This window comes from Bombina bombina, unplaced genomic scaffold (genome assembly GCF_027579735.1).
Source record: "Bombina bombina isolate aBomBom1 unplaced genomic scaffold, aBomBom1.pri scaffold_551, whole genome shotgun sequence".
Classification (NCBI taxonomy): Eukaryota; Metazoa; Chordata; class Amphibia; order Anura; family Bombinatoridae; genus Bombina; species Bombina bombina.
The window spans coordinates 312,150-332,052 of record NW_026512648.1 but is presented as its reverse complement, the minus strand read 5'-3'; the positions used below and the strand labels follow the sequence as shown (position 1 = coordinate 332,052).

Here is a 19,903-nt window from a genome sequence, read left to right as displayed (position 1 = left end):
ACACATATGCTTCATGTCATTGCTAACTAGGTGTGTTTAGCTAGCTCCCACTAGGATATTGTTGTTCTGGAGCTGACTTAAGAATGTGGTTAACTACTTTGCAGGGTTAAATACATAGTTATGTGTATGCAATAGTGCAAAAATAAAATAATCTAACACCTTACAGTATTTTCTTTTACACGTTATGTACCTTTAATAGTTTAGTTACACTTTCAGCTCAAAGATATGAGGTCTCAGGTGCTAAAGAAAAAAAGGCAGACAAAGGGCTTTAACATTGAGATCTCTTCATGTCTGGTTAGCGCCTTTGAGAACATGAGATCGGGTTAGTGCGCGGGTACGGTGTTAGTTTTTTTTTTTACCCTTTTTTTGCTCCATTGACTCCTATGTGGAATAATCCAATCAGCCAATCAGATTGAGCTCGCATTCTATTGGCTGTTCCGATCAGCCAATAGAATGCGAGCTCAATCTGATTGGCTGTTCGGATCAGCCAATCGGATTGAACTTGAATCTGATTGGCTGATTCAATCAGCCAATCAGATTTTTCTAACTTAATTCCGATTGGCTGATAGAATCCTATCAGTCAATCGGAATTCGGCGGACACCATCTTGGATGACGTCATTTAAAGGTACCTCATTCGTAGTACAGCAGTCGGCCGGGATGGATGCTCCGCGGCGGCGGAGCGAAGAAAGAAGATTGAAGATGCCGCCGGAAGAATGAAGACTTTGCTGCCGCTTGGAGGAAGACGTCGCCGGAGGAAGAATTCTTCTTTGCCGCTTGGAGGAAGACATCGCCCGGATCGGATCAGGAGTTTGGCCCGGTGTGGTGAAGACAAGGTAGGGAGATCTTCAGGGGGGTAGTGTTAGGCTTTTTTAAGGGGGGTTTGGGTGGTTTTAGAATAGGGGTATGTGGGTGGTGGGTTGTAATGGGGGGGGGGGATTGTATTTGTATGCAAAAGAGCTGAATTCTTTGGGGCATGCCCCACAAAAGGCCCTTTTAAGGCTGGTAAGGTAAAGAGCTTTGAAATTTGTTTAATTTAGAATAGGGCAGGGAATGTTTTTTATTTTGGGGGTTTATTATTTTATTAGGGGGCTTAGAATAGGTGTAATTAGCTTAAAAATCTTGTAATCTTTTTTTTATTTTTTGTAATTTAGTGTTTTTTTTTTTTTGTAATTTAGTTTAGTTAATTTAATTGTATTTTTAGATAGATGTTTGTAGTTTATTAAATTTATTGATAGTGTAGGTGTATTTGTAACTTAGGTTAGGATTTATTTTACAGGTAATTGGGTAATTATTTTAACTAGGTAGATATTAAATAGTTAATAACTATTTAATATCTATTATACCTAGTTAAAATAATTAACAATTTACCTGTAAAATAAATATTAACCCTAACATAGCTACAATGTAATTATTAATTATATTGTAGCTATCTTAGGGTTTATTTTATAGGTAAGTATTTAGATTTAAATAGGAATATTTTAGTTTATAAATGAATTAGATTAATTTAATATAAATTTAGTTAGGGGTGTTAGGGTTAGATAGAGTTAATATAGTTAATATAAATACTATAGTAACTATATTAACTATATTAACCCTAATATAATTAGGGTTAATATAGTTAATATATATAATGTAATACCTATATTAACTATAATATACTTAGGGTTAATATAGATAATATAGCTGGCGGCGGGGTAGGTAGATTAAATTAGGGGTTAATCATTTTAATAGAGATGGCGGCGGTGTAAGGGGCTTACATTAGGGGTTAATAATATTAATATAGCTGGCGGCGGTATAGGGGATTAGATTAGGGGTTAATAATTTTTATATAGGTGGCGGCGGTGTAAGGGGTCAGATTAGGGGATAGATAAGGTAGATGGCAGCGGTTTTAGGGGCTCACAGTAGGGGGTTAGTTTATGTAGATGGCGGCGGGGTCCGGGAGCGGCGGTTTAGGGTTAATAACTTTATTAGGGATTTCGGGGGGGGGGATCCCGGTTGACAGGTACATAGACATTGCGCATGCGTTAGGTGTTAGGTTTATTTTAGCAGATCGCGGTTGACAGGGAGATAGACATTGCGCATGCGTTAGGTGTTAGGTTTATTTTAGCAGATCGCGGTTGACAGGGAGATAGACATTGTGCATGCGTTAGGTGTTAGGTTTATTTTAGAAGATCGCGGTTGACAGGGAGATAGACATTGCGCATGCGTTAGGTGTTAGGTTTATTTTAGCAGCTAGTTTAGGAAGTTACGGGTCTCCAATAGTCAGCGTAAGGCTTCTTACGGCTGCTTTTTGTGGCGAGGTGAAAATGGAGTAAGTTTTCTCAATTTTCGCCACGTAAGTCCTTACGCTGCATATTGGATACCAAACTGCGCGGGTTTGGTATACCTGCCTATAGCCCAAAAAACTACGGACGACGGCAGAAATATACGCGCGTAACTTCTAGGTTACGCCGTATATGTGATACCAAACCCGCGCAAATATTGGCGTCGCCGGCTTTTGCGGGCGACGATTTTTATCGGATCGACCCCTGGAAGTTTGCTCAAAAATTCTCACCTAAACCACAGCTCAGCATCTGGGATTTAGATAAAGCAATTGCCCTAGTGAAGAATCTTGTCTAATGGTTGTCTCTCACAAAAGCTGACGAGATGTCTTGTTTGTATTTTTTTATATTATTATTTCTCTTGAGCTTTTTCCAAGTTTTCTTTTTTTATTGTCAGACTAGATTGTTTTATTAATGTTTTATTAATATGCATGGTAAATTAATTTGTTAAAGGGACAGTGTACTGTAATTTTGTTCTCTTCTTTAATGTGTTTCCAACTATCTATTTTATCTGCTAGAAAGTATTTTAATGGTTTACAAACAACTTCTTTAATGTATTTTGTTATTTGAAACTGCTAATTCTGTCTGTTGTATACCCAACTAAACAATATTAAAAAAAATGTTAGTAACTTAATTACTGGTTATAGAAAAACTAGAAGGTTTAGAGGAAATCATCTCTCCTAGTGGTGGTGGTGGTGGGGGGTGACAGAGAGATACTAAAATGCTCATTCTCAATTGTTCTTTATATGTATTGGTTTGCAAGTAAACAGTGATAAATAAGATAAAGAAGACTTTGTGCAAATAATTAAACGGAGAAGCTAATTTAATCTGTCCTCCCTACGAGTTCAGGCATTTAATTGGGTGTAATTTCAATTAGCAGAAACAGCTATTTTTTATACAAAAATATACCATCTATTTTAAATTCTGTAGTTGGTATAACAAATCACTAGAAACACATTAAAGGGATATAAAACAGTGTGTTTCATTTATGTAATAAAAAAGAACTAAGCAGTGGTATATACTTAATAGAAATCATTGTAATATGTATTATTCATCATTTTAAAGCGATTTACCTTTTAATTATTTTAACCTTATTTGTGCAATGTCCATTGCTTTCTGCCAAATCTCTACAAGGAGGCTGTGGTCTCTACAGTAAGGTTTAATCTAGCCTGATGTCATAAAACTTCTAGAGTAACCTGAACTGGTTTACTATTAAAGGAACACTGAACCAAAATATTTTCTTTCATGATTCAGATGCGCATGAAATTTAAAGCAACTTTCTAATTTACTCCTATTATCAATTTTTTATCTTTATTTTAAAAGCAGTAATGTAAATTTTAGCAGCCAGCCCATTTTTTATCTTTATTTTAAAAGCAGTAATGTAAATTTTAGCAGCCAGCCCATTTTAGGTTCAGCACCATGGATAGCACTTGCTTATTGCAGGCTACATTTACCCACCAATAAACAAGCATAACCCAGGTTCTCAACCAAAAATGGACCGACTCCTATGCATTACATTCCTGCTTTTTAAATAAAGATAGCAAAAGAATGAAGAAAAATTGATAATAGTAAATTAAAAAGTTGCCTAAAATTGTATGCTCTAACTGAATCATGAAAGAAAAAAAATTGGGTTTAGTGTCCCTTAAATGAATAGACTAGATAAACAGTGAGTCAGATTTGCCCATGCTCAGAACAAGAAGAATATAACCTAAGTTGCCAAAATGTCTCTTATAACACTACAGTAAGAATTTTTAAGTGTTGATTTTGCAAGAAAACAAGTAATTTGTTTGCTGTTGTTTACACAATGGGGCAGATTTTATTAAAGTGCAGATGGACATGATACGATGTAGCGTATCATGTCCGTCGCATATCAATAAATGCAGACAGTATACGCTGTTGGCATTTATGATTGCACAAACTGCTTGTGCAATGCCGCCCCCTGCAATGCCGCCCCCCTTCAGAACTGCTGTTTCCGGCGAGCCTGAAGGCTTGGACGGAGACAGGAGCATCAAGTTCCATTTGGAGCTTGATTATTGGGCCCCAATGTGTTTCTTTTTATGTTTACTTTGATTTGATATATTTGTTTCTAAGGAGCACTGGTTATTATCCCTTTAAGGCAGGGGTCAAGTCGAGCCGGGAATGCATGGGAATGGAGTTCATGCACTAGTTTTGCAGGAGGAACTAAGTTCACTCTAGACAGAGAACAGAAACTCTTCAGTAAACACTGCTGCTACTGTTGGAAGGAACTGGAGCACAGCCTGGTTAGAGGGATAGTGAGGTCCTCTAGTAATGGGCTGTAACACTTCCTACAATACACTAAATGCAAGCCTGTCAGCTGCCCTGCTATGTGATCACCCGCACTGTGTGGAACACATGGTGCTTACATTTCTGTGTAGCTTGCTCTGAGGTTATTTCTCTCCCCTCAGCACAAATACGACTATTGCACCTTAAGTGGGTGAGACTCTGTGACAGAGGAGGATTCTCAGTCCCAAAGACAACCATTCAACCCTTCATTGGTTTTAATTTTCTTTCATTAACCAAAGTGTATAGATTATATACATATAATTGCAGTGTGTGTGTATATAAACAATATTGAAGTCTTGGTGAGTTCCCACACTTTTTTTTGTAGGACTTGACCCCTGCTTTAAGGAGAAACCCATTTTAAAGAATGCCATTACTGTGTGACAACGCAATAATGCTCACACATGTGAATCCTATTCAATTGTTATTATTATCTATCATTAATAATGGGCCAACAATTTACTCAGCGCTATATAAATATTTTGAAAGCAAAATAAAATACATCTTCTTAAACAAATGTAAAATGTCACTGGTAAAAACACAGAGTTCATTTTTTTGAGACTGAACAACTAGATGTGATGGAATTATTGTTACCTCGGTTGGGTAGGACACACAGGAATAGAGAATATATAGCACAATATCAAGACAAGAAAGGGCGCTCAGGATTCTGTATCTGACAATATAATTTAATGTTCCTTATATCATTCACCTTATTTCTGATCCCCAATACGCCGACAGATCACATATTTCATGAGATGTTGTTTTGCATGTCATGAAGTTGCAGCTGTACTGTACAAAAACACACAAATAACATCTGTCATCTTCTTTTCCGTCTTAACGTTTCTCTTGCTTACCGAGAAATGTCTAGACACTAATCCTAACGTCGCTAATGTTCTTTGTTTCCCAACAGAAGGAGGAACTTGTGAAGTTATTGCAGCTCACAGATGCTGTAATAAGAATCGAATTGAAGAAAGATCACAAACCGTGAAATGTTCCTGTCTGCCAGGCAAAGTAGCTGGAACAACTAGGAACAGACCCTCTTGTGTTGATGGCAAGTACTTTATCTGCTTCTGTATAACTGCTATGACTGAACATGATTCGGTTGTGTACCTGTTAGACCGAGCTCTTAAAATTCTGCAATGATTCCCGTGAAAAGTAAATTCCAGATGTATTAGATTAAAATTCTGTCCTGACTATGTTAGGCTTAGGGTAACATCGGTCCTAACTCCAATAAGTTATAGTTTGCCATTTAATGGACAGATTATATATTGATACTGATTGTGCGAGACGCTGTATTTTGTACTTGGCCCTGCACAATCAATTAATTTGATTTAGTTGTTTTAATTGATTAAAGGGAGAATCTGGTCAAAATTAAACTTTCATGATTCAGATAGGGAAAACAATTTTAAACAACATTCCAAATTACATTTATCATCAAATTTGCTTTGTTCTCTTGGTATTTTTTGTTAACAGCTAAACCTAGGTTGGCTCATATGCTAAGTTTTAAGCCCTTTTGTTTTATGGTTAGACAGTGCTAATTCACGTGTGCAATATAGATAACATCATGCTCTCTCCAGTTAAGGTTATTTATGAGTCACTCAGCACTGATTGGCTAAAATGCAAGTCTGTCAAAAGAACTGATATAAGGGGGCAGTCTGCAGAGGCTTAGATACAATGTAATCTAAAAGGTAAAAAGTATATTAATATAACAGTGTTAGTTATGCAAAACTGGGAATGGGTAATAAAGGGATTATCTATCTTTTTAAACAATAACAATTATGGAGTAGATTGTCTCATTTAAATAAAGCATTATAACATAGCAATTGGTGCACCCTATACTTTTAATGAAAGCAGTAGTAGCAAGCTCATTGGGTTCTTATTAAAACTCAAGTATTGTGCTCAAGTGCAAAACAAAATACTGCTTTCTCAATTAGCTCTTTAAAACCCCATATTAAAGGCATAATACATTGTAATTTTAAGACATTTTGTTGTGTTTAATAACGTATCAGCAAAATGTAAACAAAATGACATAATTTATACTGCATTAGCCAAACTCCACCAGCTATTTGTCTTATTTGTTTTTTCTTTTGTGATTCAGATAGATTGCAATTTACTTCTATTATTTAATTTTCTTAGTTCTCCTGGTTCTCCTTTGTTGACAATCATACATGCACCACTGTGATTGGTGGCTGTACATATAACTGTCTTGTCATTGGCTCACCTGCTGTGTTCAGCTAACAGTAATGTATTGCTTCTCCTTCAACAATGGATATCAAGAGAAGAAAGCAAGTTTAATAAGCATAAGTAAGTTAGAAAATTGCGTAAAATTGTATGCTCTATCTGAATCATGAAAGAAAAAAATTTGGTTTGCATGTCCCTTTAAATACTTTAACTCCGGTGCCCCTCTAGTTGAGGATACAGCTGCTTAGCAAGCAAGAAACTGGAATATACACTTATGCTCCATTCACCCCTGTATCTTTATCTAGTGTGTATTTCAGGAGTGCAAAGTTATGTACTGTATATTTCCACTCCCCTGTATCATGTGACAGCCATCAGCCAATCATAAATGCATATACATATATACTGTGAATTCTTGCACATGCTCAGTAGGAGCCGGTGACTTAAAAAGTGTAAATATTAAAAGACTGCGCACATTTTGTTAATGGAAGTAAATTGGAAAGTTGTTTAAAATTGTTGCTCTATCTAAATCATGAAAGTTTTATTTTGACTTGAGTGCCCCTTTAAATATAATACTAAAAGGTGTTTTGTTTTTACATTTGGATGTCCCTTTAAATGTGTATTCAGCTTTCATTTAAATACTTGAAATAATTTAAACATACTAAGTGATTTATACACAGAATCAAAACCATTTTTGGGGAAAGTTTGATGTTTTCTGATGAGTGATACCACTGGTTTGTGTATTGGAGGGATTTATGATGCAAATGATTAGACATGTTCAATTTTTTTTTAAATATTTGTTTTTATTTGCAAATGAATAACAAATGTCACTTTTGACTAATTACGAAATCAACAATTTTTTTTTATTTGGTCATTTGTAAAATAGATAAATGTAAAAATTTTACTGTCACCTATATTACAAGTTTTGTGCGAAACAGGGTGCGAAACTAACACCAAAAAAGTTGCATTATTTCATTCTTCATAGCGCTGCCATTACAAGTTACTGAAAAGCCTCCTTGTGTGTGCGATATGGTGGTAAGCTCCATACCGCACAAAATCCAAGGGCTGATTTGACGTGCTCGTTCACGCTTTCCCCCATAGACATCAATAGGGAGAGAGTGTTAGAAAAAAAACACCTGAAGTGCGGGATGAAAAATCTCTGTAACGCAACCCCATTGATGTCTATGGGGAACAAAAAGTTATGTTTAAACCTAACATCCTAACATAAACCCCATCTAAACACCCCTAATCCACTGCCCTCAACATTGCCGACACCTAAATAAAGTTATTAAATCCTAATACACCGCTTCCGACATCGCCGACACTGATAAAAGCTATTAACCCCTAATCCTCCGCTCCCTGACATCGCCGCCACTAAATAAAATGATTAGCCCCTAAACCGGCACTCCCTGACATTGTCGCCACTAAATAAAATGATTAACCCCTAAACCTCCAGCCTCCCATATCGCTGCTACTAAGTAAACCTATTAACCCTTAAACCTCCGGCCCCCCACATCGGTGCTACTAAATAAACCTATTAACCCCTAAACCTGCGGCCCCCACATCGCTGCTACTAAATAATCCTATTAACCCCTAAACCTCCGGCCCCCACATCGCTGCCACTAAATAAACCTATTAACACCTAAACCACCACCCCCCCCACATCGCAAAACACTAAATTAAACTATTAACCCCTAAACTTAACACCCCCTAACTTCAAATTAAAATTACAATATAACTATCTTAAAATAAATAAAAACTTACCTGTGAAATAAAAATAAACCTAACATTAAACTATAAATTAAACTAACTTTACTATTCTAATAAAATAAAAAAAATACTACCAATTAAAAACCTAAATTACAAATTTAAAAAAACCTAACACTACGAAAAAAATTAAAAAACCTAAAATTACAAAAAATAATAAACACTAAATTACGAATAATAAAAAACACTAAGTTTACAAAAATTAATTAACGAAATTATCAAAAATAAAAACAATTACACCTAATCTAATAGTCCTAGAAAAATAAAAAAGCCCCCCAAAATAAAAACACCCCCTAACCTACAATAAACTACCAATAGCCCTTAAAAGGGCCGTTTTGTAAGGCATTGCCCTAAGTTAAACAGCTCTTTTATCTGTAAAAAAAAATACAAAGTCCCCCAACAGTAAAACCCACCACTCAACCAACTCCCCAAAATAAAAAAAACCTAAGTCTAAAAAATACTAAACTACCCATTGCTTCTAAAGGGGCATTTGTATGGGCATTGCCCTTAAAAGGGCATTCAGCTCTTTTTCACTTCCCTTAATAGGGCATTCAGCCCTTTTAAGTGCCCATCCCTAATTTAAAAAAAAAAACAATTTTTTTTAAAAAACCTAACACTAACCCCAGAATATCTACTCACAGTTCCTGAAGTCCGGACATCCATCTCCATACAGGCGGCGAGAAGTTTTTATCCAGGCTGCGACACCTTATTATATCGCGGGGGCATCTACTATCTTCATCCCGGTGGTGCAGGGCGGAGCTATCCTGGAAATGGATCCCATCCTGCGCGGAGTGTCCTCTTCATACAGTCACCGCTGCACACTGAAGTTAAATGCAAGGTAGCCATTTCAAAATGGCGTACCTTGCATTCAAATCAATCAATAGGATGAGAGCTTCTGAAATCCTATTGGCTGTTCAAAACAGTCAATAGTATGAGAGCTACTGAAATCCTATTGGCTGTTCAAATCAGTCGGTTTAGGGGTTAATATATTTAAATAGTGTTGGCGATGTGGGTGGCCGGCAGATTAGGGGTTAATAACTTTATTTAATAGTCACAATGTGGGTGGGTGGCAGATTAGGGATTAATAGGTTTAATATAGTGTTTCCAATGCGGGAGGGTGGCGGTTTAAGGGTTAATAGGTCGTTTATGGGTGTTAGTGTACTTTGTAACACAAAAAATCCCACAAAAAAAGTCATTTTTTTTAGTGCGGAATGGACGTTGCGTTACAGGCTAAAATGTTTGCGCTACAGTTATACCGACACGACTCGTAATATGGGCTCCTTGCCACTTCAGCGTAATGGACAAATTTTCAGTGTTAAAAGCCGTACCGCACCGTAACGCAAAACTTGTAATCTAGGTGATTATCTTTAATAAAGTAAGGAAAAAATACATGAATTTGGCTGATTCATTAATTAGCTAAAATTGACATTCATTATTTGTTTGCAAATAAAAATGAATAACAATTAAGAAATGCTGCAGCCAGATAAAATACAGACAGCTTTCTTTTCACGATTGATGTCATTAAGAGAAAAGGTTAATATCAGGTCATACCTGGTAGTGAAATTTAAATTACTGCAGTAAGTTTTGGAGCTAAAATATTGGTTAGCGCTAGGGTGGCTTATGTTTAGGAGAATATAAAGTGGATTCATAGTTGGCATTTTTTGGAGGATGAGAACAAAAAAGAAATTTTAATTTTCAAAACTAATAAAAAATTTAGTACTAATGTAATGTTATTATAGGTCGAAAACCTTTATCCAAAATGCTTCTGATCGGAAAAGGTTTGGATTTCCAAATAGTTTGGATTTTGGAAAATATTTATGTTTGTATCTGTAAAATGGGACAGTTTGGAGAGGGGATCGGACCAAGTGTAAACAACAATATGTTATGTCATTTAGGCAATATTTACTTGTGATAATACAGCTTATACATGTGACTTAAATGCAGTTTTATATTGATTCTTTGTATACACAGTGCCACCAGAAAGCATGTACAGTACTGTAATCAGAAAGGTCATATTTATTGTTTTAAAGAAATATAGATCATTATTTGCATTTTAGAACACAAAAAACAGAAGATTGTGACTTACAGGCAGGAAAAAAATAGTAATTTTTGATAATTGTATTATTTAAAATATTAATTAAAAAGTTTGGATTTCAGAATAAGTTTGGATTTTGAAATTCCAGATTTGGGAATTTGTATCTGTACTGTTTAAATTAAAACTAAGCTTGTAAAAATGTTAGGTTTACTAAGGACTGAGAGATCACTACAGTAATACAAATATCTTCAGTTAACATATTTACTTGTAGTGCATATTTACTAAGATGTGGTGAGCTTTCTATTTTTTATATTTTTTTCATAAGTTGGAGATTCAGGATAATAAACAAATTAGAGAGAATTGTGTCAATTAAGAGTCATCTTTTCTCTGTCAAACCATCATTATAATTTTCATTGAAACCTATAATATTCAGTTATTTATTTATTTTAGCAACTAGTCAATTTAGACAGCCTAATTATCTGTCAAACTAATAATGCTAATATTAGCCAATTCTGCAACATTCTACAGGAACTTGCCAGCTTTAGACATAACCAGACATCCCAACCTGCAAAAACTAATTTCAGGGAGGTGGCTTCACCCGCTACTGCGCCGCCACCCCGCCCTCCCAGTTATATATTGGACACCTTGAAACCCTAAATAAGATAAATACTTATCATTAAAGTAGCTTCCAACTAATGTCACATTAAAAAAAGTAGCTTTATTGCACAACCACATACAACAAACCTATTTTCCAGTGATTGTACGCTTGTTGAATGTTTAAATATTTTAGAATACGAAGTTTAATTACGTGCAGTAAAAAACGGTAGTATTTGCGTTTTATTTTATTAGAATCAGTGGGGGCTTTTTGGTTACTGATGCTTTAAGGGTTCTATAATGTCCCAGCAATTAAAGGCATTCCTTAAAAAAACACTTTTCCGGATTTGGGCCACATTGGATCATGGTACTTGGAGTTTCAGGGAGATTGCATTCCATTTGCTGGCATCAGGGAGCTGCTATTACAATCAGGGAGACTCCCTGAACTTCAGGGAGAGTTGTGATGTCTGCATAACAGTAACACTAGTGGTGCAGATTTTTTTGAGCCCTTTATAAGCAACTGTTAATAATAATAATACCAAAATTTCATCCATTTAACCCCTTCCCTCCCAGACTTATCAAAGTTCCGATATAAACAAATAAGTAAAAATTGAAATCACGCGATTGTTCCTGCGATCACGTAATTTCAATGATGGGATTGGGTCAGGGGGAGTGCCTATGATGCTAGACACCCCCTCCAGCCCGCAATCACATTTAGCAAGCTAATATGGCTTCAGTACAACCAAACAGCTAGGACGTTCCATGCCGTCCTAACGGCGCTAAAGCCTAGCACAGTTAGGACGGCATGAAACATCCTAACTTTGGGAAGGGGTAAACTACGTGAAATATATTACTGTTTTCCTTGACATTCAAGTTACCATTTAATTGTTTCTAAAAAACAATTGTTAGAGGGGCACTAAAAAAAAAAAAAATGTATATATATTTTTTAAAGAATAAAAGTTTTGCTAAAGCAGTTTATTTTGATCTTGAAATGAAGAGGTCCTTGGAGAGTAGAATCTCATTGGTTGATAGAAATGTGACAGCTCTTTTGGGGCCCCATTACATATGCGGCGTCGCCCGCAAAAGCCGGCGACGACGGTTTTTGTATGGGTTTGGTATCCTATATACAGTGCCACATATAAATGTGGCACATATATTTCCCCCTTCGCCCGCATTTGTTACTCCCATAGGCTAACATGGGACCGCATCGCAAATCGGTATCCAATCTTCAGCGCAAGGACTTACGTTACGAAAATGGAGAAATGTTACTCCATTTTTACCTCGCCATAAAAGGCAGTCGTAGCAAGCCTTGCGCTGAGTATGGGAGCACCGTAACTCCCGGAAATGCCTGCAAAAATAAACTAACACCTAACGTATGCGCAATGTCTATCTACTTGTCAACCACAATCGTCCACCGCAATAACTAATAAAGTGTATTAACCCCTATATCCGCCATCAAACCCACACCGCAAGTATTATTATCAGGTATTTGTAGAGCACCAACAGATTCCGCAGCGCTGTAAACATAGTCGGTGTACAGGATAGCTTTTGTAGGGGTCAAGTGGGTAGAGGGCCCTGCCGAGAGTTTCACTGTTGTAGTCGGCTCTTATGAAGCGAGTAATAACTAAATTATTAACCCCTAAATCCGCCACCCCCAACATCGCAAACTACCTATTAAAACTATTAACCCCTAATCCGCCATTAATCCACAACGCAATAAACCCATTAAAACTATTAACCCCTAAACTGCCAAAACCCACAACACATTAAACCTATTAAAGTATTAACCCCCTAAACCGCAAAAGCCCACAAACGCAATAAACCTAACCCCTAGCCTAACCCCCCTAACTTAACCCCCCTAACCTAACACCCCCTAAATGAACCCAAATGACCTAATTTACAAAATACTAAAGTTACTATTAAATTAAAAAAACATAACACTACTTTAAAAATACAAATAAACTAAGTATAAATTAAAGGGACAGTCTAATCAAAATTCTGGAGTAGACTGCCCCTTTAAGCTACAATTTCAGAAAATAAAAAATCTAAGATTACATAAAATAAAAAAGAAAATTACCAAATTTTAAAAAATTAATACCTAATCCCTATGAAAATAAAAAAACCCCAAATAATAACAACCCCTCTTCTAATAAACTACCGACATCGCCGACACTGATAAAAGCTATTAACCCCTAATCCTCCGCTCCCTGACATCGCCGCCACTAAATAAAATAATTAGCCCCTAAACCGGCACTCCCTGACATTGTCGCCACTAAATAAAATGATTAACCCCTAAACCTCCAGCCTCCCATATCGCTGCTACTAAGTAAACCTATTAACCCTTAAACCTCCGGCCCCCCACATCGGTGCTACTAAATAAACCTATTAACCCCTAAACCTGCGGCCCCCACATCGCTGCTACTAAATAATCCTATTAACCCCTAAACCTCCGGCCCCCACATCGCTGCCACTAAATAAACCTATTAACACCTAAACCACCACCCCCCCCCACATCGCAAAACACTAAATTAAACTATTAACCCCTAAACTTAACACCCCCTAACTTCAAATTAAAATTACAATATAACTATCTTAAAATAAATAAAAACTTACCTGTGAAATAAAAATAAACCTAACATTAAACTATAAATTAAACTAACTTTACTATTCTAATAAAATAAAAAAAATACTACCAATTAAAAACCTAAATTACAAATTTAAAAAAACCTAACACTACAAAAAAAATTAAAAAACCTAAAATTACAAAAAATAATAAACACTAAATTACGAATAATAAAAAACACTAAGTTTACAAAAATTAATTAACGAAATTATCAAAAATAAAAACAATTACACCTAATCTAATAGTCCTAGAAAAATAAAAAAGCCCCCAAAATAAAAACACCCCCTAACCTACAATAAACTACCAATAGCCCTTAAAAGGGCCGTTTTGTAAGGCATTGCCCTAAGTTAAACAGCTCTTTTATCTGTAAAAAAAATACAAAGTCCCCCCAACAGTAAAACCCACCACTCAACCAACTCCCCAAAATAAAAAAAACCTAAGTCTAAAAAATACTAAACTACCCATTGCTTCTAAAGGGGCATTTGTATGGGCATTGCCCTTAAAAGGGCATTCAGCTCTTTTTCACTTCCCTTAATAGGGCATTCAGCCCTTTTAAGTGCCCATCCCTAATTTAAAAAAAAAAACAATTTTTTTTAAAAAACCTAACACTAACCCCAGAATATCTACTCACAGTTCCTGAAGTCCGGACATCCATCTCCATACAGGCGGCGAGAAGTTTTTATCCAGGCTGCGACACCTTATTATATCGCGGGGGCATCTACTATCTTCATCCCGGTGGTGCAGGGCGGAGCTATCCTGGAAATGGATCCCATCCTGCGCGGAGTGTCCTCTTCATACAGTCACCGCTGCACACTGAAGTTAAATGCAAGGTAGCCATTTCAAAATGGCGTACCTTGCATTCAAATCAATCAATATGAGAGCTTCTGAAATCCTATTGGCTGTTCAAAACAGTCAATAGTATGAGAGCTACTGAAATCCTATTGGCTGTTCAAATCAGTCGGTTTAGGGGTTAATATATTTAAATAGTGTTGGCGATGTGGGTGGCCGGCAGATTAGGGGTTAATAACTTTATTTAATAGTCACAATGTGGGTGGGTGGCAGATTAGGGATTAATAGGTTTAATATAGTGTTTCCAATGCGGGAGGGTGGCGGTTTAAGGGTTAATAGGTCGTTTATGGGTGTTAGTGTACTTTGTAACACAAAAAATCCCACAAAAAAAGTCATTTTTTTTAGTGCGGAATGGACGTTGCGTTACAGGCTAAAATGTTTGCGCTACAGTTATACCGACACGACTCGTAATATGGGCTCCTTGCCACTTCAGCGTAATGGACAAATTTTCAGTGTTAAAAGCCGTACCGCACCGTAACGCAAAACTTGTAATCTAGGTGATTATCTTTAATAAAGTAAGGAAAAAATACATGAATTTGGCTGATTCATTAATTAGCTAAAATTGACATTCATTATTTGTTTGCAAATAAAAATGAATAACAATTAAGAAATGCTGCAGCCAGATAAAATACAGACAGCTTTCTTTTCACGATTGATGTCATTAAGAGAAAAGGTTAATATCAGGTCATACCTGGTAGTGAAATTTAAATTACTGCAGTAAGTTTTGGAGCTAAAATATTGGTTAGCGCTAGGGTGGCTTATGTTTAGGAGAATATAAAGTGGATTCATAGTTGGCATTTTTTGGAGGATGAGAACAAAAAAGAAATTTTAATTTTCAAAACTAATAAAAAATTTAGTACTAATGTAATGTTATTATAGGTCGAAAACCTTTATCCAAAATGCTTCTGATCGGAAAAGGTTTGGATTTCCAAATAGTTTGGATTTTGGAAAATATTTATGTTTGTATCTGTAAAATGGGACAGTTTGGAGAGGGGATCGGACCAAGTGTAAACAACAATATGTTATGTCATTTAGGCAATATTTACTTGTGATAATACAGCTTATACATGTGACTTAAATGCAGTTTTATATTGATTCTTTTGTATACACAGTGCCACCAGAAAGCATGTACAGTACTGTAATCAGAAAGGTCATATTTATTGTTTTAAAGAAATATAGATCATTATTTGCATTTTAGAACACAAAAAACAGAAGATTGTGACTTACAGGCAGGAAAAAAATAGTAATTTTTGATAATTGTATTATTTAAAATATTAATTAAAAAGTTTGGATTTCAGAATAAGTTTGGATTTTGAAATTCCAGATTTGGGAATTTGTATCTGTACTGTTTAAATTAAAACTAAGCTTGTAAAAATGTTAGGTTTACTAAGGACTGAGAGATCACTACAGTAATACAAATATCTTCAGTTAACATATTTACTTGTAGTGCATATTTACTAAGATGTGGTGAGCTTTCTATTTTTTATATTTTTTTCATAAGTTGGAGATTCAGGATAATAAACAAATTAGAGAGAATTGTGTCAATTAAGAGTCATCTTTTCTCTGTCAAACCATCATTATAATTTTCATTGAAACCTATAATATTCAGTTATTTATTTATTTTAGCAACTAGTCAATTTAGACAGCCTAATTATCTGTCAAACTAATAATGCTAATATTAGCCAATTCTGCAACATTCTACAGGAACTTGCCAGCTTTAGACATAACCAGACATCCCAACCTGCAAAAACTAATTTCAGGGAGGTGGCTTCACCCGCTACTGCGCCGCCACCCGCCCTCCCAGTTATATATTGGACACCTTGAAACCCTAAATAAGATAAATACTTATCATTAAAGTAGCTTCCAACTAATGTCACATTAAAAAAAAGTAGCTTTATTGCACAACCACATACAACAAACCTATTTTCCAGTGATTGTACGCTTGTTGAATGTTTAAATATTTTAGAATACGAAGTTTAATTACGTGCAGTAAAAAACGGTAGTATTTGCGTTTTATTTTATTAGAATCAGTGGGGGCTTTTTGGTTACTGATGCTTTAAGGGTTCTATAATGTCCCAGCAATTAAAGGCATTCCTTAAAAAAACACTTTTCCGGATTTGGGCCACATTGGATCATGGTACTTGGAGTTTCAGGGAGATTGCATTCCATTTGCTGGCATCAGGGAGCTGCTATTACAATCAGGGAGACTCCCTGAACTTCAGGGAGAGTTGTGATGTCTGCATAACAGTAACACTAGTGGTGCAGATTTTTTGAGCCCTTTATAAGCAACTGTTAATAATAAAATACCAAAATTTCATCCATTTAACCCCTTCCCTCCCAGACTTATCAAAGTTCCGATATAAACAAATAAGTAAAAATTGAAATCACGCGATTGTTCCTGCGATCACGTAATTTCAATGATGGGATTGGGTCAGGGGGAGTGCCTATGATGCTAGACACCCCCTCCAGCCCGCAATCACATTTAGCAAGCTAATATGGCTTCAGTACAACCAAACAGCTAGGACGTTCCATGCCGTCCTAACGGCGCTAAAGCCTAGCACAGTTAGGACGGCATGAAACATCCTAACTTTGGGAAGGGGTAAACTACGTGAAATATATTACTGTTTTCCTTGACATTCAAGTTACCATTTAATTGTTTCTAAAAAACAATTGTTAAGGGGCACTAAAAAAAAAAAAAAATGTATATATATTTTTAAAGAATAAAAGTTTTGCTAAAGCAGTTTATTTTGATCTTGAAATGAAGAGGTCCTTGGAGAGTAGAATCTCATTGGTTGATAGAAATGTGACAGCTCTTTTGGGGCCCCATTACATATGCGGCGTCGCCCGCAAAAGCCGGCGACGACGGTTTTTGTATGGGTTTGGTATCCTATATACAGTGCCACATATAAATGTGGCACATATATTTCCCCCTTCGCCCGCATTTGTTACTCCCATAGGCTAACATGGGACCGCATCGCAAATCGGTATCCAATCTTCAGCGCAAGGACTTACGTTACGAAAATGGAGAAATGTTACTCCATTTTTACCTCGCCATAAAAGGCAGTCGTAGCAAGCCTTGCGCTGAGTATGGGAGCACCGTAACTCCCGGAAATGCCTGCAAAAATAAACTAACACCTAACGTATGCGCAATGTCTATCTACTTGTCAACCACAATCGTCCACCGCAATAACTAATAAAGTGTATTAACCCCTATATCCGCCATCAAACCCACACCGCAAGTATTATTATCAGGTATTTGTAGAGCACCAACAGATTCCGCAGCGCTGTAAACATAGTCGGTGTACAGGATAGCTTTTGTAGGGGTCAAGTGGGTAGAGGGCCCTGCCGAGAGTTTCACTGTTGTAGTCGGCTCTTATGAAGCGAGTAATAACTAAATTATTAACCCCTAAATCCGCCACCCCCAACATCGCAAACTACCTATTAAAACTATTAACCCCTAATCCGCCATTAATCCACAACGCAATAAACCCATTAAAACTATTAACCCCTAAACTGCCAAAACCCACAACACATTAAACCTATTAAAGTATTAACCCCCTAAACCGCAAAAGCCCACAAACGCAATAAACCTAACCCCTAGCCTAACCCCCCTAACTTAACCCCCCTAACCTAACACCCCCTAAATGAACCCAAATGACCTAATTTACAAAATACTAAAGTTACTATTAAATTAAAAAAACATAACACTACTTTAAAAATACAAATAAACTAAGTATAAATTAAAGGGACAGTCTAATCAAAATTCTGGAGTAGACTGCCCCTTTAAGCTACAATTTCAGAAAATAAAAAATCTAAGATTACATAAAATAAAAAAGAAAATTACCAAATTTTAAAAAATTAATACCTAATCCCTATGAAAATAAAAAAACCCCAAATAATAACAACCCCTCTTCTAATAAACTACCGACATCGCCGACACTGATAAAAGCTATTAACCCCTAATCCTCCGCTCCCTGACATCGCCGCCACTAAATAAAATAATTAGCCCCTAAACCGGCACTCCCTGACATTGTCGCCACTAAATAAAATGATTAACCCCTAAACCTCCAGCCTCCCATATCGCTGCTACTAAGTAAACCTATTAACCCTTAAACCTCCGGCCCCCCACATCGGTGCTACTAAATAAACCTATTAACCCCTAAACCTGCGGCCCCCACATCGCTGCTACTAAATAATCCTATTAACCCCTAAACCTCCGGCCCCACATCGCTGCCACTAAATAAACCTATTAACACCTAAACCACCACCCCCCCCACATCGCAAAACACTAAATTAAACTATTAACCCCTAAACTTAACACCCCTAACTTCAAATTAAAATTACAATATAACTATCTTAAAATAAATAAAAACTTACCTGTGAAATAAAAATAAACCTAACATTAAACTATAAATTAAACTAACTTTACTATTCTAATAAAATAAAAAAAATACTACCAATTAAAAACCTAAATTACAAATTTAAAAAAACCTAACACTACGAAAAAAATTAAAAAACCTAAAATTACAAAAAATAATAAACACTAAATTACGAATAATAAAAAACACTAAGTTTACAAAATTAATTAACGAAATTATCAAAAATAAAAACAATTACACCTAATCTAATAGTCCTAGAAAAATAAAAAAGCCCCCCAAAATAAAAACACCCCCTAACCTACAATAAACTACCAATAGCCCTTAAAAGGGCCGTTTTGTAAGGCATTGCCCTAAGTTAAACAGCTCTTTTATCTGTAAAAAAAAATACAAAGTCCCCCCAACAGTAAAACCCACCACTCAACCAACTCCCCAAAATAAAAAAAACCTAAGTCTAAAAAATACTAAACTACCCATTGCTTCTAAAGGGGCATTTGTATGGGCATTGCCCTTAAAAGGGCATTCAGCTCTTTTCACTTCCCTTAATAGGGCATTCAGCCCTTTTAAGTGCCCATCCCTAATTTAAAAAAAAAAAAATTTTTTTTAAAAAACCTAACACTAACCCCAGAATATCTACTCACAGTTCCTGAAGTCCGGACATCCATCTCCATACAGGCGGCGAGAAGTTTTTATCCAGGCTGCGACACCTTATTATATCGCGGGGGCATCTACTATCTTCATCCCGGTGGTGCAGGGCGGAGCTATCCTGGAAATGGATCCCATCCTGCGCGGAGTGTCCTCTTCATACAGTCACCGCTGCACACTGAAGTTAAATGCAAGGTAGCCATTTCAAAATGG

At 36.2% G+C, this 19,903-nt stretch overlaps 1 protein-coding gene across 1 annotated transcript in view; it reads left to right on the top strand.

Moving 5' to 3' along the window:
• Positions 1–5,533: 5,533 nt before the first annotated feature.
• The window catches only part of TAFA1 (TAFA chemokine like family member 1), a gene marked incomplete at its 5' end in the record, with an annotated part of 261,036 nt that continues 246,666 nt past the window's right edge, over positions 5,534–19,903 (top strand). The window contains one exon of the mRNA XM_053697070.1: positions 5,534–5,674. Coding sequence (XP_053553045.1) covers positions 5,534–5,674 — 141 coding nt within the window. The remainder of the gene's footprint in view (positions 5,675–19,903) is intronic.